The sequence below is a fragment of the Emydura macquarii genome, unplaced genomic scaffold (assembly GCF_026122565.2).
Source record: "Emydura macquarii macquarii isolate MOO-44397 ecotype Brisbane River unplaced genomic scaffold, CSIRO-AGI_Emac_v2 contig_3603, whole genome shotgun sequence".
In the NCBI taxonomy this organism is placed as follows: domain Eukaryota; kingdom Metazoa; phylum Chordata; order Testudines; family Chelidae; genus Emydura; species Emydura macquarii.
In genome coordinates this window covers 9,400,099-9,425,573 of record NW_027133740.1, presented here as the reverse complement: position 1 = coordinate 9,425,573, position 25,475 = coordinate 9,400,099, and the positions used below count along the sequence as shown (strand labels likewise).

At 38.0% G+C, this 25,475-nt stretch overlaps 1 protein-coding gene across 1 annotated transcript; it reads right to left on the bottom strand.

Annotated features, from left to right (window-relative positions):
• Window positions 1–25,299, bottom strand: PDCD10 (programmed cell death 10). Its single transcript, XM_067536661.1, has 8 exons — window positions 25,213–25,299; window positions 17,805–18,018; window positions 13,888–13,941; window positions 7,541–7,658; window positions 6,532–6,658; window positions 3,312–3,390; window positions 2,713–2,795; window positions 1–481 (listed from the first exon to the last, which is right to left on the bottom strand). The coding sequence occupies exons 2-8, from the start codon at window positions 17,898–17,900 to the stop codon at window positions 400–402; spliced, it is 639 nt and encodes a 212-aa protein (XP_067392762.1). The 5' UTR covers window positions 17,901–18,018; window positions 25,213–25,299; the 3' UTR covers window positions 1–399.
• Window positions 25,300–25,475: the final 176 nt, after the last annotated feature.

The following is a 25,475-nucleotide window of genomic DNA, read 5'->3' as shown; positions in this document are numbered from 1 at the left end:
CAGATGTAAACTATTTATTGAATATTTGCCACCAATATTGTTAAATACATAGTCTTGCAGTTTTTCGCTTTCAAGTTAAAATATCAGAAACTGAACACCAAATATTTACAATTCTTATAAGGAATGTTACATAATGACACATTAAGGCGTAAATTCTTTTGGCTTATAATTCTGAAAAGAATGATAATAGCAAAGTGATGCAAAATCTTCATCGTGAGATTATGATTAAGCTACAATGTTTTACAAAAATATGGTGTAAGATGGCAATAATCCCATTCAAAATCCTGCATTATGTCCCTTCAAGAGGGATTGATAATTTATACAGTCAAAACTTTAAAATTTACATATAAAGGTATCCTATCCACCATTGAAAAGTACAACTTTCAACATATACAGTTTTCAGGCCACAGTTTTGAAGGTTTGGAGTATCAAGTTGGTTTGATGAATTAGTCGGTTGGCACTTATGAACACATTTATTGCCCTGTTATAAGAAAAGAAACATATTTCAACACCAAGAAGGTAATTTCAGACAAACAGGGACTGCTTCAGAAATACTTTATGCAATAAATTGTAGTACTAAACCTGGAGAATTGTACATGCATCTCGGCACAGCAAAACATCACAATGAAGCACATTCAGATGTTTTGCAGTATAGCAGCTTACATTCAATTTACAGCTGGTGGGTGACTAGATATCACAGTCTTGCATGCCTTACCCATGCAAACAACACTAGCAGTTGATGGGAGGATCTTCAATGCTTGTGGCTCCTGAAAATTTACTTTAAAAACCCAAAGCTAGCCAGAGAAGAGTGGAACAGTGGTCACCGAAGGCCTTATTTTTAGAAGTGGTGAGCCCTCAACTCCAGCTGACATTAACAGGAGTGGATGTTGACTCATTTGCCATTAAATCCCTCATTCCCATACAACAGGACACCTACACTGTGTTGCTTCAGCATTGCTCAGTTATCTTTAATTTAAAAGAAAAAAAAAAAAAAAAAAAAGAGACCAAGAATAAGGTGAATGCAGATGTGATTTTTCATCTCCCTAATCCACAACTGTCAGATTGCTGTCATCTTGTTTGTTTTATTGCTGCACTTTTTTTGGTGCCCTTTTAAAAAAATCCTAGCATTGGCTCTGCCCTGATTTAAGATTATCAGATGAAAGGCACTACAACAGTGTAAATTATTTAGTGTTTCGGTCTGATAGCTTTTCTTAATCATCATCATCATTCCAGGTTTCCAGTTTCCCACACTAATTTTGCCTTTTAACACTTGTGTAACTCTGTTACTTTCAAATGTATTTTAATTATTAATATTATGGTGTATTCCTATACTAGAAGACCCTTACAAAGTTGAAGTAAAATCATTAGCAGATTGCTGCAGTTTATAACTCCTGACTGATTTCTGATTATTATCGGAAGTTTGCTATTTCTCAAGTTTGCTGGGTGTTCGTCACATCCCTAGTAAAGACATAAGAATCCTGCTATTCAGAAGTCCACTTTTAACCCTGAAACTTCAACACTGTACTGCAGTCACCATTTTCAGGCTGGTGACAGGATTTCCCCACAACGTCTGCCAGTGCCACTCTTAATATCAATTCAAAAACAAAGATTCAACCACGTTTAAATACCAAGAATGATTCTCCCTTTCCTCTTAAGGTAGTTGAAACACAGTTCACCACAGGTATAACCATTCAGCTCACCTAAAACATACTGCAGACTCTGCATGAATATTAAAGATTCCATGTACTTGTGTGCATGTGTGTAATAAGAGAAATTTTGGCCAAACATCTCTATAAAATCTAATCAACAGTAGGAATTTGCCCTTATGTCCTTGCCCAAAATTTCTCCTCTTCTCTTACTGGTTTGCTGGCTTCATCTAACTGGTACTATATTTATATTATCTGAAAAGTACTTTGAGACACTGCAATATGAACAAAATTTTCTAAATGTAAACTATTAGGGTCCTGCATCATTGTGGTGGATGTCAGTTCTACCATTAATTTCAAAAGGGAGCAGGATCAGTCCCTCAATGGAACCAGGGGAGGTGACCACTGGTGGTTTGAGGACAATTTTCCTCCTGTAATGGTGCAATGTCTCTACAATGCTCTCAGCTTTGTTCACTTTGAGACAACAGAATGGAAAATGAAAGCTGGCTCTTCCTGCATGAAGATAGAGAAGCAAAACCAGTAGGTTGTAGATTCCATCTGCCTCCAGGAGATATATTGGACTATGAAATCAGATCTTCTTCCAAAACAGTATGTGACAGTCAAATACAATCGCACAAGTGGATTCCAAAACACAAAAGACATAAACCTTGATGGCCTGTTTTTTGGGTGGGTTTTTTTTTTTTTTTTAAGATGGAAAATTGGAGGGCACATAAAAAATGTAGACATCTATATTCAAACTGCCATTCACAAACCACTAGTTATAAACATTAAACATCTGTGCAGATTTTTAATTGGCTTACCTTACTATTGTCCTGTTCTCATAGCTACATATACTATAGAAAGTGAATCACAATATTCAAAATTACACACCTGATTGCTTTGTCTTCATTTTTAAATATTCATGGGTTTATTCTCTCTTTACAGACACATGAAGATAGAAATGAAGATAGACAAATGCCAAGGCCATATGAGGCCAAGTAATTTAACAACACATAAAAGGAAAACAAATTTGTTGTTCTGAAGCTGCATTCAAAAGCATACTTACTTTCCATCTTTAAAATAGGTTTTCAGAGTATCACTGAAACTTTTGGAGTATTTTACAAACTCTTTCTTTTGGTGCTCAAGTGCCTAAAAATATACAAACCGCCATTAAACCAAAAATCTCATTCAGTATCTTCACTGAACAACATACCTATAGTAACTAATCAGCAACAAGCTACAAAGGACTACGGCGCAAAAACAGAAAGAGCAAATTAAAAACAAGCAGATCTGGGAATTCAAACCAATTAGAAAGGGAAAGATAAGTGATAATGAATTTTTAAGCTTCTTGTCAGACATTTCCACAAAATGAAACATTTATACCTTAATGTATCATTTAAAATATTGTAACAGTGACATATCTATACATATTAAAAACCCATGCATATTGGAAGAAACAAACAGGAAAAAAAAGTTTATGGCCTTCGTGACAAATTTGAGTTTATTACTCCTGATCTTTTTCCTTTTCAGTTGTATTTTCCTTCTGTCTTGTCAATGGCTAGCTAAATTCAACTACTCACCCTTTCACTATAAGAACTGAAGATCTTTTATATTTATATTTAATAGTAATAACACAATGCTACATGCAAATCTTAATTCACGTACCCTCCGGTTCTGGTATTGATATTTCTTGAAGACATTATTTACTGTGTCAAGAAGTTCCTTTATCGCACTGGCGATGTCCCTGTTTGGTAATAAAAGGATAATTATAACCTTTTAATATTAGCCTAATTTAATGCTGAATTTTAATCAATTCAAGGAAAAAATCATATCAAACTTATTTCTAAAGTATTGTCTACTTTATAGAATGAATTTTAGACATGATGCAATAAGACCAAATGCAAAGAACTAATTAGATCATATAGTACTTAAATCTAACTTAAGTTTAATGTGCTCTTTATATGCTGAAAGCTAGCATCTACCCAATAATATGGAAACCTATGTTAAACAATACTATATACTTACTTGTTTTAACAGTAAGGACCAAACTGTGTCTTCAGATACACACACACAGCTCCTAGCAACTTGAGGGGTAGTTACATGTGTGGATGTAATAGCAGAATTAGATCCTTAGTGTTTGTTTCAAATATGAAAAAAATAATCCATTATGGACCTTATACTTTGGATATCAATGGGCTCAGAACAGTTAGGGATTCCTTGTAGCTTGCCCAGTCACATAAAAAAAAAAAAATTAAACCAGCTGGAAGAACCAGCTTATTCGCAAAAAGTCCCTTTGAAAGCAATTTGATGACACTAGCTCACACAGAGGACTAATGCGTACAACAGTATCTCGTTTCGCAGGATTTAAAATCAATTTGAAACAAGACCACCTAACATCCCTCTGACTGTACTAAGAGTGGTCAGAAGAGAGTAGTTACTGCATTGTGCCACCTTCTTTATATCAAAACTCTATAACAGTGTGACTATTTTAGAAGCACTATTAGATAAAATGTAAAAAATTATACTTAATATGCAATTTTACTATCATCTTTCCAAAATAAAAAATAATGCATTTTAGGATGTTTATAATCCCATTCCCTAGTCACGGAGCAGAATGCAGAGATCTAGGTACTCTTCTGATAGCCTGTAGCACTCTAGTTCCTTCTTGAGAAATTACTGACATTTGTATCATCAGTGCAGAACAGTGGATCCAAAATTCATTGAAAGTAGCCCAGTAAATCAAGTTTAAGTTTTTGCATGGATATGACATCTTTGTCTGACCCTTTTTGTTTCATGTTTAACATTAGCGGTTTTCAGTTACATAACTGTTCCCTTCAGCTTGTGAATTTCAAGCAAACACAAGCCTGAAGTAGTGTTGGGACATGAACAAATCTTCCTCCCCCCCCCTCCATCTCTTCTCTTTTATAAAAAGCAAAGACACTGCCTCAACCCTTTTATTGAAATTTCAAGCTCTAAAAGTGAACACTGCTATACTGTAAGACAAGTGCTTGGGAAAAAACAAATCAAGCCTCCATAGGTTATGGAAACAGAAATTAAGAATTGTTAACAAACACAATAAGCCAACCCTGTTTATAAAGGCAGGAGTTTTCAGACAGTACAGTACAGTACAGAAGTTGCAGTACAAATGTGGGCATGCATATGCCAATCAGCATCAAGAAAATTTCACACATATACTATAGTAAGTTGTGTTTGTGGGGGGGAGGGAGGGGAATAAACTCCTGATATTTGGATACAATAGTACATTTAACCTGGATACAAGATATTACAGCAACATGTACGGAAAGCCCCAAAACAAAGAAAATTCAGTTCTAAGATGTATTACACAAACCCCTCTAAAAATCTCTTACCAGCCAGTACTGCTTCTCTATGCATTCAAAATCCACATCAAACAGCTAACAAAAGCAAGTAATCAAAACATGAATTGTACAAGTTAGATAGCATTATAATAAAATACTGGGATAACTAATGTAACTATATATTCAAACCATTTTCAAATAAGCTGTACCTTTTGCTAAGTTAATAATGCTTTATGTGCTAAGAGATATTACACTTCATGGACATTAACTAACTAATCCACACAACAGGTGAGGCTTGGTCTACACTGATGGCAGCAGTCGACAGGAGATACACAAGCTACGTTATGTGGCTTGCGTATCTCCCATTGACGTAATTATGTTCACGTAGCACGACGTCTTCACGGCACTGCATCAACAGGAGACACCCTCTCATCGATACAGTCTTACTCCTTTCAGGGAGGTGGATTAATGGAGTCAACCAGAGAGCGCTCTCCAATTCACAGAGCGGGTCTGTGTACACAGACTGAAAACTTGATGCTGATGGGCATATGCATGCCCACATTTGTACTGCAGCTTTTGTACTGTACTGGCTGAAAACTCCTGCCTTTATAAACAGGGTTGGCTTATTGTGTTTATTAACAATTCTAATTTCTGTTTCCATAACCTATGGGGGTTTGATTTGTTCTTCCCAAGCGCTTGTCTTGCAGTATAGCAGTGTTCACTTTTAGAGCTTGAAATCTCAATCAAAGGGTTGAGGCAGTGTCTTTGCTTTTTTATAAGAGAGAGAAGTTGGAGGGGGGAAGGAAGATTTGTTCATGCCCCAACACTACTTCAGGCTTGTGTTTGCTCGAAATTCACAAGCTGAAGGGAACAGTTATGTAACTGAAAACTGCTAATGTTAAGCATGAAACATGTGCACAGACCTGCTCAACTGATGCCACTGCATCGATCCCTGATGCCGGGGCACTGAAGACATACCCTGAGTGTCTTGCCTAAGACCACAGAACAAATCAATGCCATGGTAGTAACGTTTCTAATCTCATGTATTTACAAATTAGCTACATAATCAATCTTATACTGTAAATCACAATACTAATAAATATTTTATTATTACTATGACACAGTTTCTATGCGTAAGTGTAACGATGTGTGATAAATACCTTCAGGATATTCCAACTGAACTACTTTTTAAATATATAAGCAAAATTGGTTGCAGTTTAATTTTTCAGGATCATGGAAACAAAAGTCCTATTTAGCCACAGAACAAGTGCAGCACAAGCAAAAGCAGTGCAAATTATCACAATGCCCCAGTGCTTCTTCCATATACTATATAGAGATGCGATGTATGCTCCCCAACTCCTGCTTACAGTTGGCAATAGATATAGAGAGCCAGGCACCAGTCATGCACTCTGAACAGGCTGGCCCATTCCTCTAGAGGAGCACAGTACTGCCAAAAGCTCGAGGAGCATTAAGAGTACCATATCACATCACTAAAACACATATTGCCTTAATATCCAAGTCAATGCCTCCAGCTCGATCTTCAGAAAAATAGAGAATGCAGCACTCACTTGATTGTCTGAAGGAATCTCACTCTATCATTGATCTCATCTGGAATCTTACTGAGAATCTGTTTAAGTGCTCGTGCCTTTTCATTTAGGTCTTGGAATTCTGGCTCTGGCCTTTCAATCATATACTCTGAGAAGTAAAAAAAAAATATTACAAGAATCTATTAGTTACCCTCATGTATATTTCTAGTTACTCTGTGAATATTGCGGTCATAAAATTCCATCAATACTTCAAAGATGTATTTTAAAAAAGAGCTACTCAGACCGACACTAGACAAGAAATTGCAATGGATTTCTCTATCGGTAGGAGCACAGTCAGTTATAAATGCCTTTACTTACTTTTATCAACTCAGTCAACAAAAACAGAACATTCATTATTTTAATGTGATTTACAAAAAACATAATCCCGGGACAATCCACTGAATGAAATGACTGCATTGTGCTAATCCAGTTCAATATTAAAAAAGATTATCCAATGGAGTGAAACCCTCTCAAAAGTGAATTTCTGGTTCCATTGGGGGGGAAAAACCCACCACCCACCATGTCAGAAATTGCATTTTGCCTCCTGACTTGGGGAAAAGACAGATTTCATGCTATATTGAGTGAATAACATGCACATACAGTCTAATAATTTATATAATTTTCACTGCAAAGGTGAATTATGTCTTTACAATTACAGAGCACAATAAATATGAAAGTTAAATTACTGTGTCCAATAAAATACCCAAGCCACCAAAAGTGCTCATTATAACAGGGTTTTTGCTATATTCAAACAGGATTTTAAAAAATGCTTATTATTATTAGGGTATTCACTACAGCAGGAAGTACAGGATTCACCTGTACTTCCAATATTAAGTCCAGAAACTGTGACAGCCTTTCTATGCTAATTTTCAGATTTCATGTAACATTTGTCTCAGAAAACAGCATCATAAGGTAGGCTTATACCCATCAATATCAGAGAACATGGATGTAAATGCAATTCCCAACTCCCATTCTTATAGATGATAAATACCTTCTACGTCATCTGCTGCCATACGCAGGAGAGATTCTGTAAAGTTCACTTCTACGCTTTTTTTCTCCAGAATTTTCATAATGATGTCTTGTGTGAGACCTGGATTTTCTTTTTCAGCCTATATTACAAAGAACATTTTGATTATGAAATATTTAGGACTTGAGTGACATTTTAAAGCAAAGCTGGATTTCAGTGGGACAATAGACCGAACATGCAAAATCAAATTATTAGGAATTGAGGAAGTTGAATAGGCTCATAACAGCAGACCAGTTTGTAAAGCATTCTTCCATGATGGCATCCATTTTTTTGAGCCACTGCGTTTTTGCATCAGCAATTTTGCTCAGCAAGTCATTCCACCCATTTCCATGGAAAAAGTACTTATGGGTATCTCACACTCTCCCTTTCCCTTTTTGGTTTTACCCTCTGAATAAAAACTGAAAACATTAAAATTATGTTGACATTGAAGGCAAGAAGACATTTTATATACTTCTATTTAATCCCTCTCAACCATATTCTTTTCAGGTTACACAGATACTGTAATTTTCAATTGGTCCACATAACTCTCACATATCACTAATATTACTTCTTCATAGCTTTCAAATGCTTCAATGTTTCTTTTAACAGAGTGTCAGTAACAGAAGATGACACTCTGAGGGTTTCACAAAAGATCTGCATAATCCCATAACTAGTGTTATGTACAGCTATTGCTCCTTCTTGTATTTTAATGATTTTCCACTACTCGTGTTTACTTTAGTCCCTACCACCAACTATTACAATATATCCCCATTATAAAGGGATTGTTATTTAAACACAGAATCCTTAAATTTAAATATTCATTTAATTACACAAAAATACTATTACCCCTTGAGTCTTATTCTATATTTCACGTTGCTACATGAATTAAGATATACTTTAGATTTGTATTTTTGTTCTTTCAAAATCATTACTACATAATATTCAAACATCTTAAAAGAACACAGTCCTAAGAAATTAAGTACACAAAGCAGAACTCCCTAAAAAAGATGAAACAAAAAATGAGATGTTTTTACACTGAACTATTCTAAGTACATAAGATGTTAATTATACTTTTATCCACATAATCAATACATCTTTTCTATATACTGCTAAATGTATAATTTTATTTTGAACTAATTTCTCTCAACTGCAGCCTAGACATGCACTACTTTCTTATTATACGAGTCAACTGTTCTAATATTTTCTTGTCTGACAGTTGGATTTAATGTTTTTGTATATCTGCTAATTTTTCCATTTACCTTACTGATCAGTTTCTCCTCTTAGTCTTTGCATTATACCTTTACTGTAGGATTTTATGCTAGTCACATCATGTTTGTTTCTCTCAACAGCATGTTGCACTATGCAGCGCTGATAGTGAGTCGAAACTTCCGTGCCTGTCCATAACTCCATTCCAATATCAGAATACATAGCTTTGAACCCATATACCAGCTTGGATTTAATTAGAACTCAAGAAAGAATAACTGGAAAGCTTTTAGACTAGAAATAGAGAGGAAAAAGATTATGGGCTGGTCTACACTAGAGAGTGGAGAGTGTACAGACTAAAATGCTCCTCCCACAGATGTAATTCCCCTGCTATGCTGACATAAAACCACCTCAATGAAAGGACAGTTTATGTCATCTTAGTTAGGGCGATGTAATGTCAATGTAGACACTGCTTCCCTTACATCAGCTGTGGGGCTGTCATTCTTATCAACTTGTGTCAAGCTTGGCAAGGAAGTCCCCTGGAGAGTTGAGCAACTGGACTCCGCTCCCAGCTTGGAGCAGGGCGAGAAGCCCAGGCGCTTCTCCACTTCCCCCGGAAGCTGGGGCAGCCTTTTGAAATTGACAAAGCTGCCAGGGTACAACACTGAGCAGGCGGGAACGAGGAAGCCCCGGCTGACTTCTCCCAGCTGGAATGGGGAGGGGGAAGGCTGGGGCTGGTTACCAGTGGGGAGTGGGGCAGCCCATCAGAAGCCTGTGGGATTCCTGGCAGGGAACAGGGATTGGGCTCTCAGATCCCCACACTGCCCCTCTTAGGTTGGTGGAAGTTCTCCTGGTGAGGATGCACTCACCGACCCAAGGAGGCCAGTGTGGATATCAGCCACCATAATAATTATTGCAGTGGCTGTAAGTTGACCTATGTTAAGTCGACTTATTTTTCTAGTCGAGACAAGGCCTAACTGTAATTCTATTTTTCTGAATATATTATCTTGCAAGATTGTCACTCCTACGTCATAAGGGTTTCTTGTTTTGTGTTTTGGTTTGGTTTTTTGGACCTTGAGCGCAGTTGTAATCCTCTGGTTTGCTGGGGAGCACGCAGAACACTTTGGTATTGTAAACCTATTAGGTTAGTTTCAAGAGGAAGCCAAGTCTGCATCAACATTGGCAGTGCTGGCACTCAATCTCAGAACTCAGTAGTCTTAGCTGATGGACTTTAGCTTTGAGGATTTACTCTTCAAAGCATTCTGGCCAGCCTCGGTACTGGACTCACAGTAGTCTCCTGGGGGATATCTCAAAGGGAGCCTGAAGGTATTCCCCCATTTCTTCAGTGTTTGACATGACATCCACAGTCACATGTGGCAAACCTGCACATTAGAATTGATTTAGAGCAAGTCAGCACAAACAAACATGGTCACTAGCTTTTTGACACTGGTCCGTTGTGCAGTGACAAGGTTGGAACCCATGATCATCTTCCTTCCTCGGATGTCTCACTTAAACTAAAGGGGAAAAAAAGCACCAGTATGCTGTACCTCTAAAGGCATTGAGGAAATCACTGAACAAACATATATAGAACAAATGCTTAGACAGATATATGCATTGAGCTGGAAGGTGTTGAGGCGTCTAACAATGTGATGCCAGAGCATCTAGACTCAAGTGCTGATATACACAAAACAATGCTGACACTGGAACATTGCAAAATTTAGTAGAGAACACTGAAGTAATGCTGAGACTCTGATCAAAAAGAAAAAATGAATGTTAGAATGCCAAAAAGTGCCAGGCACTAGACTGGTGACTCCTGGCACCAACAATTTTTTTTTTAAAAAGGTATTAAGTCACCTCATTAAAATTTTTCAAAAATACAATCACCATATCAGACCTGACTGAAAGTCAGGGTTATTGCAGGTAGATAACAATGTTTTATTGGCTAGGATCTCATGAAAACTGGAGAAATGACTGGCTCAAGCCCAGTGTCCTCTAAGGAGCTATTTATACTAGTTCATCCTCTACCCTGCTACTGGTACCCACAGGATCAGAGAACTTTCAAAGCTAGTAAACTTGCAGTCTTGTATTAAAGAGCTAAGTAGCATAAAGAGACCATCAAGATTACATTTATAAATGTATAGTTCTCCCCCAACAATAGAGAATATCCACGCAACTTTGTAAATCCTGCACAGAATGGACTCTTTAAATATGAATTAAATCTGTGTGTGCGTGCGTGCCCGATTACCTTGACTTATCAAATGCTCTTACTTCCACTGTATATCTTTTATGTGATTGCCAATGACAAGGGATGGCTTACAGCATTCTGGACAGCAGAGCACATTCTAAAAACTCTATATCAAGTGAAGTCTCTCACTCTTTAGTTGTATTTTTTGAGGTAATACTTTCATGCTACATTTGCTGCTAACAAGCAATAGCAATGGTATTGTATCAATGTGCTGTACTTCTGTGAGGATGTCTACACTGCACACTAAGCCCAGACTGACTCAAGATCCCCTTCTGTCCACACACAAATCAATCTGACTGCTTATTTATATGGTTTTATAGCACAACATACATATGTAGTTCTCTACAGAAAACACAAAAAGGCCTCACGCAGAAAAGTTTGTAGTTTAATGCCTTCTTTATAATCACTGCAATTTTCCCTCTCCATATACATACTTGTTTAACCAGGAAATTCCATGTCATTCCAAAATACATCTACAGAGCCAGTCAAAGAGCAGCTGAACTTTAATGAAGTCAAACCAAGACCCCAACGAAATGTGTACAGCAATAAGAGTTGTCTCATTGATGAAAATAAGTCTTCAGGCCACTAGATATCTATGTTTCAGAGCAGAAATCAAGTACTATTTATAATCTACGTAGACATCAGTTGCCTGAGACGCAAGTGATGTCATTCACCAACAGTTCCTCCTATATACAACATGATAGGATGACACCAGAAACTGAATCTTAATTTGCTATGTTCAGAAGGAACACTTAGTTTGCAGTAGCTAGTTAAAGAAATATGCCCTTGATTCTAGCATAAATTAATGGTTGTGTACTAATGATCTTAAATGCATTAATCAAACTAAGTCCAACTGCAGAGTTGAAATTTCAAGAAGGCAATTAAATTTAAAAAGTTTAAGTAGATTATAGAACATATTCCTACATTAAATTGCACTGCACTAAGTATTTTTATGGAGAAAACAATGCATTTTTAGTTTATCATAGACTGCAGTACACACTGTAAACAGTTACACTAGAGTTGATCTTAAAAAGTACACTTAGCTTTCATATTATAGAAGCACAACAACAAAAGTCAAGGACCTTTATGTATTTCTGTTCAGTGGATCTTTGGATTTTTTGTTTCTTTCCTTTCTGTATAGAATTTTGTGCAGCTATTATAAAAAAAATCTTTAGTTTTCTTTTTATTTTATATCTGAGGCAAGTAGAAGGGCCAAAGCTACCTTAAATATATAATTCTTACCTGATCAGGGACAATTCCATTTCCCTACTTTTTACCCCTTTTTCTCTCCTAGAGGCAGTTCCCTGTGGTTCTGTCATTACCTTTTATCAATCAGCATGAAAAACTGGGTATCAGTCTAAAATTTTAAAAGTCAGTTTTTGGTCAAAAAATTATAAAGTTGCATGAACATTCTCTATTGTTGTGGGAGAAGCATAAAGAGAACATCTGTAAAGAACTACAGAGTGAGTGAAAACCTGGCCCTTGTTCCAGCCCCTTTATGCCACATAAAAAGGATTGGAGTGGTGTAAACAGCCCTCAAAGTCCCATGCACAGTTGTGGGGAAGATTATCCCAGCACAGCAACAGCAGAAGGCAGCCATAAAATTACTTCCAAAGGACATCACCTCAGTTGGATCCAGTCTGTAGTAGGACAATAATGGGATACTTCACACCAGTAAAATTGAGTTGCATATTTTTACTCCACAAGCTCCTGGGCAGCTCCAGGGAGGCTACTATAACCCAGACAGACCCCACTGCACCCACCAGAACAGCCCAGATTCAGGTGGGTACATAGGTGGTTTAAAGTCACTCCCTAGGCTGTGAATTGTGCTAAACCTCTTAGGATATGTGTACACTAAGCCTGGGTCTGTGGGATCCGGGCTTTTGGACTCAAATATTCCAAGCCCATGCTTTAGCAGCCACACTGCATTGTAAACCTGGCTTTACATTTGCTGGACCCAGGTCTCTCAGCCTTGCTAACATATCCATACTGCACTACACAGTCCTGTGACCTGAGCCCACACTGTAAAATAGACAAGGCTTGGACCTGAGTCACAGCAGAACTTGGGTTCTGACTCATCCCCTAGCAGGTTTCTAGGACTCAGGTCCTGAGTCAGACTGATTTGTGTGGGCAGAACTGGGGCTTGAGTAAGAGCCCAGTCTTAGTGTGCAGTGCAGACATACCCTGAGAGGCACAGCAGAGAATCTCATCCCTACGGCACAGGAAATATGTTTTAATTTTCAACATTGTTTTTTCCATCTTAATTTCAGGCAAGATTTCATCAGTATAATCTATACAAGCAGTAAAGTTGACTATTTTAGAGCTGGAGGCAGGGGTTGCAGATGAGAACCACACACAAAAGGAGGAAAACTCAAGGCGGTTCCTTGTAGCATTTCTACTGAAATGATTGGTCTGTCTTAAGCAATGAACAGAGCATTCAGAACTCACAATCCACCCATCTCCTACTGTAAATTTAAAGTGAAATAGCAGTCAACAATAGGTCTTTACCAATGATGATTTTTACAAGTATCTTCTACTAAGGTTTTTGTATCAATTAGAGGTGCTTAATATCAGTGCATTTAGCAATTACACAACATAACCCCCTCTCTCCCATGTGTTCAGTACAGTACAACACAAACTTTTAAAATCACTTAATCATACAAGTTTGAGACAGCCTAATCCAGCAAGAAAACCATTAGTTTTTCCAAAGAAGTGGAAGCTGGGTACTCTTCTTGTAGGTTATTTGATTCTTACCAAATATAGCTTCTAAAACAAGATGGCACAAATAAAGCAAGAAAGCTGAAAACACATTTAAACTGTGTGTCAAACATTTATAGTGTTTGAGTGAGATATAACTTTTAATTATTCTTTATTAGTTTCTCACCTTAATAAAGGCTGCTCTCAGAGTCTGAGCTGCAGATAGATTTACTCGCTCTAGCTGCAATGAAAGTTTAGAATTATTAGTAACACTAATTTCATCAGAACAAGAAAAGTCTGTAATCACCTTTGAACCTCTGTTTGGCCTTCTCTGCCGTAATGGGAAAGATGGAACAAAAAAGTGGGTTGTCTCATTTGAGGGACAGAGACTTGGACATTTGACCATTAAGGAGAAGGGAATATTTTGATCATTGTTGTCCCAAAATAAGCTTTAAAAACAATGGATAAGGCAGGAGTGCTGATTCTGCACTGTGTGCTCCTGAAGTCAGAGAATCTGATCCAAAGACAGAAGGAGTTTGACCAAAACCTGGACCCCCCAAAACAAGTCTGAACTACCTCCAATATTAGCAGGAAGAGACATGGCCCAGATTGGGGAAAAAGATGTCATAATTAAGAACTAAATTTAATCTTACAATATAGAAGGTTACATTTTAGATTCAAATTATGACCCAAAATGTTTTAATTGAGCCATTATAAAAATACAGCATTCACTCTGTGTAAAGCAAGTTCCTGCCAACCTCAAGGACATCACTTAAGCTGAATCTGGTCCATACTGGGAAGATAATGGGATACTTCAAATCAGTAAAGCTGGGTTGCATACTGTTATTGAAACAATATTAAGTATTAGCACACGTTGCTCTCTTATGAACTTGTATAGTGCAAAAATTCATTCTGAATTGTGAACAGTGATCACAAAGGATTACTTGACAAAATTTAGCATACTCATGAAGACTACACAGTGTATCGTGCAGTAGTAGGAATATTCATAATACTTAATCTTCTAGGGAAAACTAAGCCATGGAAAAGGTTAATTCTTTTCATCTTATTCTAATAAACTTTAAAAGTCAGCAAAAATTACACATGCCAGTAACAAGTTTTTTGTTGTTGTTTGTTTTTTTCAAAGTTTCAATTCATGCATTTGTATTGTCTATATTTATTTCTACCAGTGTTAACATTGTCCTGGGATCATTATTTCCTCAACAAGATAAGCCTTACCCATTAATTGAGACCACAGATTCACAGGACAAATACAGATACTCAGCAGTTTTACATTTTAGACAATTTAATTGTTGAAACGTCTGCTTTCACAGATTTCAAGGCAAATAGGGAGCATTATGATAATCTTGTCTGAACTCCTACATAAAATAGGCCCAAAGAACCTCACCCAATAGCTTCTGCATCACACTTATATCCTCTGTTTGAGCTATAGCATACCTTTAAAAGGTATCTAATTTGATTTAAAGACATCAAATGATGGAGAATCCATCACATTCCCTAGGTAAACTCTTACAAAAAATAATTAGCCTCAAAGTTAAAAATTTGCCTTTTATTTTTAGTTTGAATTTGTATAGCTTTGATGTCCAAACTCATCATGGCTGTTTTTGTTAAATTAAAGGGCCTCTCCTACTCCTGGATCTGTCCTCCTCATGCAGGCATTTGTACACTGTGTTCGCATCACTTCACAACTTTAGATAAATTAAAAAGACTGAATTTATTATGCCTCACTATAAGGCATGTTTTGAGCTCTGATATCATTCTTGTAGCTTTCTGCTGAACCCTTTCCAATTTTTCAGCATCTTTTTTGAAGTGTGGACTCCAGAATTGAACACAGTATTCCAGCAACTGTGTCACTAATGCTACGTACAGAGGTAATGCCACATCCCTATTTCTACTGGATATTCCCCTGGTTATCCTCTTAGCTTAGCATGTTCATTCTCTTAGCTACAATATCACACTGGGAAATCATATGAACTATTGTCAACTATGACCACTACATTCTTTTCAGTATAGCTACATTCCAGGATAGCATCCCATCCTGTAAGACCTATGTTCTTTGTTCCTAGATGTAGGACCCTGAATTTTGCTGTATTAAAACAAATGTTGTTCAAATGGGCTAACCTTGCCAAGCGATCCAGGTTGGTCCATATACCTAAGGATACAGACTCTGACTTTCCGTGACTTCTGGGGCTGCTGCCGAAAAGCGGACTGGTGGGGCTGCCCACTGGAGCAGCAGGGCTGGAGCAGCTGCAAGCCCCTGCACCTCTGTTTTCCCTCCCTCCCCCATGGTAGCTTTAGTAACAGTCATGGACAGGTTTCGGTTTCTGTGAATTTTCATTTATTGCCTGGGACCTGTCCCCGACTTTCACTAAAATACATGAGTTAGAATCTTAACCTTATATATTACTGTTTCTATCTTATTTATCACTCCAATTTTTGTGTCATCTGCCAATTTTACCAGTAATGATTTTATTTTTCCCTCTAGATCATTGATAAAAGCACTGAGTAGTTTTGGCCCAAGAACAGATCATTGCATGACCCCACGAGAAATGCCACACCTTTGAGATGACAATTCCCCATTTAGTTACTTTTTGCAATCTATCAGTTAACCAATTTTCCATCAATTTAACATTGACTCCATTAATTTTGAAAGGTGCTTTGAAAAAAAAAAAATCAGAATGCCACATGAAACTAAGTCAAAGAAGGTACAGTACATCAGACAAATTTGTGATCACATTAATAAATACTAAGTTTATCCAACAAGACCTCTTTTCCATAAAACTATGTTGACTGGCATTATCTATGCTATTACCCTTTATTTTGTACTGATTGTTCCACATCAGCTTTTCCATGATTTTGCCCGGGATCAATGTCAGTCTAACTGGCCTAGTCACCCAGGAATGCCATTTAACCTTTTAAAAATATTGTTATGACTTTAGAGAAGTTTCAGAGGACTGGAAGAAAGTTAATGAACCAAGGTTCATTAAAAATCAACACTAATAATTCAAAGAGCTCCTTGGCCAATTCTTTTAGTACTCTTGGGTGGAATTTCTCTGGTCCTACAGAATTAAATATTTTTAACTTTAATAGTTGCAGTTTAATATCCTCCTTAGTTACTGATGGACCAGAAAGTATGTCTAACTTTGATAATTCAGCACTCATATTACCACATTTCTGGATTAGCCCTGTATTCAGAGTTAAATTTCCCACTCATATAGCATATGCAGATAACCATGGCTGTTAATACAGTGATTTTAAGGCACATCTTGATTATGAAACAATTGAAGTGGTCCATGAAATATCTGATGTTTCTATTCTGATTTTACAAGTGTGTGTCTTTTCATCCACCATTTTACACACACAGTTTTAAAATTTTAATCTGATTAAAAGATCAGTAGTGCATTACAGTGATCAGTGGTGAAACTTATTACTGCTATCTATTTCAGATTCCCACCATTTTAATTTAGTGGAAATCTAACTTTATAAGTAATCAAATCATTTAGGTGTTCAGCTTTGCTCCTACTCCCACAAAATGCATAGATCTCTAGCACAATGAGATTTTTTTTTTTAATTTAAGATTATATTCTGCTGTTAAATCACATCTTTACTTCCGAAATCACAAATTGAGGCATTGAAGGAATTTCCCTAATGAAACAGTATTTTCTAAAATAGGCATTACTTTACAGTGACAGACTGCATTCTACTCTCCTCACTTCTAAAATTCAGGGGAAAGTGGGGTGAGAGAATCGTCTTCCAATTTAAAGTTTATATTTTTTATACTTGCATCCTGACATCTCTTTCAAGGTCCTCCCTTTCTCTTCAAAACTAGAGTTAGGAAAAGCTCAGGGGCAAAAAAGAAAAAAAATTGGTCAAGATTATGTTAAAGGTTGCTGATGGCTTTCAAGTATATGGAGGATGAAGAAATACAAAGAGATGAATGTTGGACTTTAGGACTTGGTAGGAAATCTTGCACATCAAAGCAAATAGTATGTGTTAGTGTGCCACTTGCCTTTTGGTTTCAGGCACCTCAGATTTCCAAAGTGTTAGAACTGAATATTATATTATGAACAAGAGGAAATATCTTACCTCATTAAAAACAGGATACATAACAGCATAAAGTGGCATGGAAACCATAGAAGTGGTCTCTGCTTCATTCTTCATCTCTTCCATTGTCATCCTCATTCAAAGATCCACTTCTCAAGAAAAATGCTATAAAAGCAAAGGCTGCTCATTCACTGAAGTATTTCTTCTTTCTCCTCGTTGTGCAAGAACACTTAAAGGACTTGAAGAATAAATTGCCCTGGAAGGGAGGGGAAAATACACATTATAAATGCTGAACTATTGCCACAATTTTCAGATGAAAAGTTACTACAAAATGTTTCAAGTAGCAGACCTGGTACTGCATGATAATTAGAGAAAAAACATTACATTCACTGAGGAATTCTTTTCTTGTGAATGGAATATCTACTTAATGACGTTCCAAAATTTTAAGTCACTGTAGCCTATCCAAGAATTTGTTTTGATAAGCAAGGCATTACTGGAAACTCAAATTCTCACACAACTTTTCTTGAAAAATGTACTGAAAAGGAGAAAGAATTGCTTCTTCCTGTATTAGGATTCACTTTGGAAGCTCTCACAACTAGTGAGCAGAAACCTAAGATTTCTACTGACAACATAATCCACATATGTAACACACATCCTCTGAAAGTAATATGTACTGTAGACCTGAAATGGCAATACATATTTAAAGATGCACAATTAGTATAAACAGCTATAAAAATAATAGACCATCAAATGTTAATCTATACACCTATCTAGTTTCATTCTCTTCAATAGAGTCCTCACTACAGGATACAAACAACTGTCATTGAAGGCTTCCTCCTACCAGCTCAGTTCTTGATATCACATCTTGCCTTTAAACAAACAGAAATCTTAAGTCTTGTTTCTACCCAGGGTGTGTCAGCAACTATGTTAGGTCAATGGAAAATAGTTGTTCCAGTAACTGAATCTGGTACTTAGAAGCTCTCCACTCTACCCAACCCCTCTAGCTTGAAGAGATCTGCGTATGAGCACTATAATGACAGGGAAATATTTCTACCTCTACTTCATCTGGTTCATGAGAAATCTACATCACAGAAGTAAATGCCTGTACCATATTACTAAAATGTAAGAACTTATCTATGACAAGGTGTTTTATTCAAATATCAAATCCGTAACAAATATTAAAGGTTTTTTTTTTAAATATAGAATTTAATAAGGGAATGAATTCTCCATTTTTCTCACTCATCTGTCTTTTTGTTCCATATTCCAGTTTCTATCAACCACCATAACACAATTTTAAAGTTAATTTGGGCTGCAGATTAAGAATACAGTGTGGATATAATAATAAAGTTTTCTAGGCTGCATATATATCAATATTCCAACACAAAAGCTTGATTACAGAATGAGTGTAAGAATCTGAAATGCTATTCATTACAAAATCGTTGTATTCCTCTTTTATGACCTAACTGCATGCCTTTGTATTATAAAACCTTGATAACATTACATCATGCAACACTTTATATTAAAAAACTATTATTTTTAGGATGAACATCAGCTTAAAAGGTGTTGAATCTCTTCTGTCAGCATAGCTGTCTACACCAGGGGCTTTGTAAACATAACTGTGTCATCTAGGAGATTAGGTGTTTTGTTTTTTTTTTTTGATGCCCCGACCTGCATAACTTAGGCAACAAAACTTTGTAGTGTAGACATGGCCTTAGTGACTGACCTGAGGGAAAGGGTAGTTGGGGAGGAAACAAGAACCACAGTACAGGGCTGACTGGGCAGGAGAGGGGAACAAGAGCCACATTCCGGGGTGAGTGGCTGACTGGGGAAGGGAGGTGGAGCCGCTGGTAACTCTCTCCACAGGAGCGATTCCTGAGTGCTCCTTCAGCACTCCAGCAGCTACTGCTCTTCCTGCCCCTAACCCCCCCAATGGCAGAGGCCGATTACTGCCGGTAACCCAATTTTTAGTGTTCGGACAGCATTGCTGACCAGTCACTGACAGTTCCCACTTTCAACCCGACTTTCTAGTCGAAAACTGGACAGCTGGCAACCCTAGCTCTAGAGCCAATGCATGGAGAGTGTATGGAATAAAGATGGATCTTGATTATATCTGAAGAAAGAGGCCCCTAACACATATCTAGAGGATGAACAGAATAGGTACAGTGAATTTCTAGCGACTGAAACTGAATGTGAAAATAGTAAAAGATTCCAGCTGATGCAAAATGCAGCTGTCTGCCTCTTCCAAGGCTTAAACCAAAATGTGCATTCAAGCCTGTATTCCTGTCCCTCTACTTAGTCTGCTTCCGCTGCCACTTCAAGGACTTGATTCTAACTTTTAAAGCTGTTAATGGACCAGATCTCAGCTACAGTAGAGACTCTCTCTTTATTCATGAGCAACCAAGACAGCTGCATTCCTCTGGGGCAACGCAGATCACAAAGTCCAGAATCAAGCAGGTGAAAAGAAGATAAGGCACTCCCAGTTAAGGGGCTTTAGCTGAGGAACAAACTTCCAGAGGATATTAGATTAACTCAGTGACCATATTCAGCATATGCTGCAAGATGTTCTTGATAGATGCTTTTCCACAGTTACATTTGTACCAATAATCCCAGCCTCCCTTAAAAAAAAATAAAAACATCTCAAGTAGAGCTTCCTATTACCCAAAAAGGAATAATAGCCAAAGAATCTAAGAAGTCACTTGGGGACTTCTTATGCCAATCTAAAAGGACAGGTGCTTAGAATGGAAATGAGAGCCAGTACAAAACCTAGGATAGAAATATAAACAGAAAAGAAAGGGTGAACAAGATAATTAGAGAGCCAAGTGCACACCAGGCACTGCAAAAATATGGGACATTCTTTCTGCTCCAAGGAGTTTAGCTAAGTTAGCTCTCCTGTTCATCTGCTGGTGAAGGTGGAGGAAGTGTATTGACTCAACTGTATGTGAAAGATAAGATGTAATCTTATCTATGGCCCATAGTAGGAGGGTAGACTGAAGGAACATTGAATCTCTGGACCAGTATGGTAGAGAATTAGTAATATGTGGTGGTAGTAGTGGGCTATGGGCTCATAATAAGGGAATTTAAGTAGGTTGGGAAATCTCTGGCACACCCTGGAAACCCACTTCAGTTACAAGCACTACAACCATGAAGCTCATGGAATTTTTTGATTTCCAACAGAGCTCAGGTTCTTTCTTGTTTGAATTTACACAAAACTTAGAATATTGCCTCCCCAGTAGACCTTACTACACAGTATATTCATATTACATATCTAAGCAAACACACATTTACACAAACATCTGTTCTAATCCGTAGTTGAATTTGCCAAAAATTAAACACACAATCAAGCCAGAAGTAAAACCAGCAGGTAATCCTTACTCCAAAACTAGGAAATAACCCACAACAGTAAACATCAAGTCCTAACAATACCCTCTCTCAAACATCTGCCTTTATTGTGCTGCTTCTGCCCCAAAATCCTGGGTAACTAGACAGGCATTACAGCATGCCTTGAAGATGAATAAAATCAGGTTATTCAGACTGCAGGTTTAAAGAGAAAGGGGGAGGGGGAATAGCATGCTCCAGAGTTGAGGGCCCTTCACCAAAAAATGTCTGTCCCAGCTCCCACTCCTTCATACAGAGGTGCTCCAACACAAGCGCCAAACCAACACCTTAAACTCCACCTGAAAACCAAGAATTCAGTGTGTATTACAAAGCTCTGATGTCATGTGTTCCATACAAGACACACCACTTAAGATGAAGGTTGCTGCATTCTGTGCCAGTTTACAATTTTCAGTACATCCTAAAAGGTAGCCCCATGTACTGCACAACTCTGCAACCTTAAAGTGACAAAGGCGTGGGCAGCAGTAGCAATGTCCATGTCCTAACAAAATGGTCCATCTCACAGCTAAGCAAAGATGAGGGAAAATGTCTTCCTAGACATTGTTACTCATTAGTGGATAATCCAGCAATTCCAGTTTGCAAGATCTACTAACAAACAGCATACATCAATCCTCAATAAAAGAGGAGACATCATAATTTTTAATTGACTTCTGACTGCTTCCCTCAAATTACCAGCATTGCTTTTGTCTTATCCCGATTGAACTTCAGTAGCTTACTCTCATACATGCCCCAAACTCATGGAAACATTAGGCTAAGCAGCAGAAATTTAGAGCTGTATGTTGTCAGTGTACTGAAAACACACATGCCATACACCTCCTCAATAATCTTGCCAAACCAGAAGACAGATTAGAACCCTGTGGAATTCTACATGACAGCTCTCTTGCATATGGAAAGTAAGTTGCCCAACATCACCTTTTAGCAAAAAAATGAGGCTATGTCCAATGGACTCCTCATGATCAACTATATCAAAAAGCAGCAAGTATTAATCAGCGTGGAGACCCAATCTTCATCTACCACCAGCAGGAGGTCTACCAGTACCACCAGTGCAGTTTCAGGTCCAGATCATCTCAGGCATCTAGGTACCCAGAATTATTTCAACACAACCTTCCCTATAATAATTTTCCAAAAATGGAAGATTAGACACCAGACAATAATTTAGCAGATTCCCAAAATCAAGTGTTGGTTGTTTGAGAAAAGGTTGCATAAGTTTCCTCAGAGAAGCTACCATCCTACCCTCACTTTAGGAAGGACTGCTAATCTCCAGCAAATTCTTCCTTACCTTCTCTAGACAGAAAAGAGATACAGAATCAAAAGCGGTCACGCTGAGGAAAAATGAACCCCCAACATCCCTAGTACATTAGAGAGTCACTGGCCTAAGCACAAACTAGAGAAAAATTAGCATTTGTCCTATCTAAATCCCATGCTGCATTCATGGAATCAGGCAGTTTGGTTCTTGTCTGTTTTTTTAAAATCTACCGAATAATCAGAAATTTCCTAACAGGAGGGGCTTGATTCAGTCACCAAGTGACGACAGGTGGGCAATGTTTGCAATTTGATGAAAAATAGTAAAATGTGGTTTGTTTTAACCATGTTCCAATTTTATGAGTAACTTGATAATTTTATTTAAGTTTCTAAATTATTAACCAGCTCTGGACAAAATATAAATCACTACACTAAACTATTTTTTGTTTTTGTTTTAGGAAAAATCATGACAAACCTGATGATCAGTTCACTTTTGAAGGATCTTTCCTTCCTGAATGAAAATTTAACTTAGGAAGAACAACTGTTGTTACATTTACCAGACCACTGACTGATGTTATAAACATCAAGAAGAGTTCAATCACTGTAGCTAAAGCTTTGCCAATCTGAGTGGAAAAAAATAAAATAAAAAAAGGAATATGCACTCATTTGTACACATTCTGGCCTCCCCTGCCTCACACACCAAGCAATTTAATTTATCAGGGGACTAAAAGAAGGCTGTCAGAAAGTGAAATAATACCCATTAAAGTTTCAAAATTGGCTTGCCCAAAAACTTTTCAAAAATAAAGATCTCCCTAAGCACAGGCTACACTTGAGAAACTGTAAGGCAATAAACTATTTCCAAAAAGTTGTACATGTGTCACAAAACCAACAAAAATCAGGTTTATTATAACTTTACTGCCATTATTATAGAGATATATCTCCAAAATGTTATATTTATATAACAAACATATGTACAAAGCAATTATAATTGTGTTTACTTTTAATTAAAATGCAGCAGCATATTGGAAATTAGGTATACTTCACAGTTGTGAATGTGGCTGGGTGACACTATTTAAGAATTTGTGCAAACAATTTACAGCAAACATGAAAATCTGTCATTGAAACCCAAACCAGTCAACTTCATTAAAACTGTTCTGAATGCCATCAGTTTTGCAATTCATTCCCATCTCACTATAATAATAATTCACTATTTCAAAATAATGTTCTTTAATGTGAGATTAGCACCTCAGACAGCCAAAAAGCAGATATGTTAAAAATGGGCTATATGTTTATATCTACCTATCACTTACACAACTAAGCCATTTTAGGTTGGGCTCCAATTTCTGTAGCTAGCCAAATTAAAATTATTACACGACATTACATAATTATTAGCAAAGATCATACCACCACTATTTAGTAAAGCAACAAATTATCAGCATGGGTGCAATGCAACCACTGCAATGACCATGGTGAAAGTGACAATATGAATAAGTTTCTCTATCAAGTTCTCTCTCCCTATGCAGTCTCAGGAATCTGAACATTAAATAACAGGACAGGAACAATAGTTTTATCAGAAGCTTCTAGAAATTAAAATGCAGCATAAAAAAAACTATAAAGTAAACTAACCTTAATGATATAAACAACCCACCAAGTAAATTGATACTGTCAAGCTGAGACAAGGTGGATGAGGTAATATATGTTATTGGACCAAATTTTGTTGGCGAAAGAGACAGGCTTTCAAGCCACACAGAGCTTTTCTTCAGGTAAGCATATTTCCTGTGATACTAAAGCAACACACAGAGACTTGGCCCAGACACCTCTCCCTCCCTGATACTGTTAGTCTGGAGGAAGGAAGTCAACAAGCCTTGATACTCAGATGTGCTGTTTAAAGAGACACTGTCAGATTACAAACTCTGTTTTAAAATTTCCTTAAATTCTTGTTTAATTATTAAACTGACAAAAATGCATCAGCATTTATGCTGTTTACTCTTTGCATTTTATTCAACCTGACTAACAAATCAGTCAGTTTCACTTTCTGCTTCTCATGCACTCTACTGCACTGTTAGGGTTACAAGACTACAAAAGGGAAGCTATGAATGATTCCCATCATTAGATCTTGTAAATATTTTATAAAACCTAAATTTGTGAATCAAACCAAAACCCCCTTCTAAAATATTACATGCCAAAGATACACCAAAGAGACATCCAGGCCAAGATTTTCACAGGTGAGGGAGAGTGCCCAACTTGCCATTCAGCAACTACTAAATCCGAAAATCTGGCCCCCTTAAGGAGATCTCAAAGGGGGAGAGAAAAAAAAATAGGCACCCAGAATCACCATGCCCCTTGGCACTCCTTGGCCTCCAGAGGACAGAGGTGAAGCCTTGAGATGGGGCCGAGCAGGGGAGGCCTCCCAGGGCTCGGATCTGGCCGTATACCTGCCCGCTGACCCCCTCGATCTACTGCTGTTTACCAGGGTGGGGAGAAGCCCGCCCCGCCACCCCATCCCGGGGACCCCAGCCCCCTCCCCCTTCCCCTTCCCAGGGCACTACCAGCCCCTCCCTCCCACTGCGTCTCCCGAACCGCCAGGCCTCAAATACCGCCCTCTCCCCCACCGGAGACCCGCAGCCCCAATGAGTGAGGCCCTCAGCCGGGGCCCGGATTGTCCAAGGTGTTCTACGCCCCTAAAGCAGCGTAGCCTCGACGGAATCCCTAGGCCCTGCGCAAACATACTAGTGACCCTATCCAGCCCGTGGGCGCTGAGCGCCTCCTCCTCCCCACCCTCCGGGAACGGGGCACACACGACCCGGTACCTTACCTTACCTCCCCCCCTCCCCTCGAAGACTTTAAAGCTCTTGAGTGGGCTACGCTGCCGCGCCGGAAGTGCCTGCCGAGAAGGAAGCGTCCACCGCTGTTACCACACACCAGGCGTTGTCCGGAACTCCGGAACCAGCCCACAGTCGCATAGGCCCCTGGGACCTGTAGTCCCGTTCTACACGACTACAACTCCCATAAGGCAATGCGCGGAGCAGCAACGGCGGGGGGAGCGGGAAGAGTTGGAAGAGGAGGGGTAGAGAGCTA

Excerpts from the sequence above, each read along its gene's own strand:
- PDCD10 (XM_067536661.1), bottom strand. The coding sequence starts at position 17,900 with ATGAGGATGACAATGGAAGAGATGAAGAATGAAGCAGAGACCACTTCT. Across the intron at positions 7,659-13,887 it reads TGAGAGCAGCCTTTATTAAG|GCTGAAAAAGAAAATCCAGG; the intron begins GTGAGAAACTAA and ends TTTGTAATATAG. Across the intron at positions 6,659-7,540 it reads GGCAGCAGATGACGTAGAAG|AGTATATGATTGAAAGGCCA; the intron begins GTATTTATCATC and ends TTTACTTCTCAG.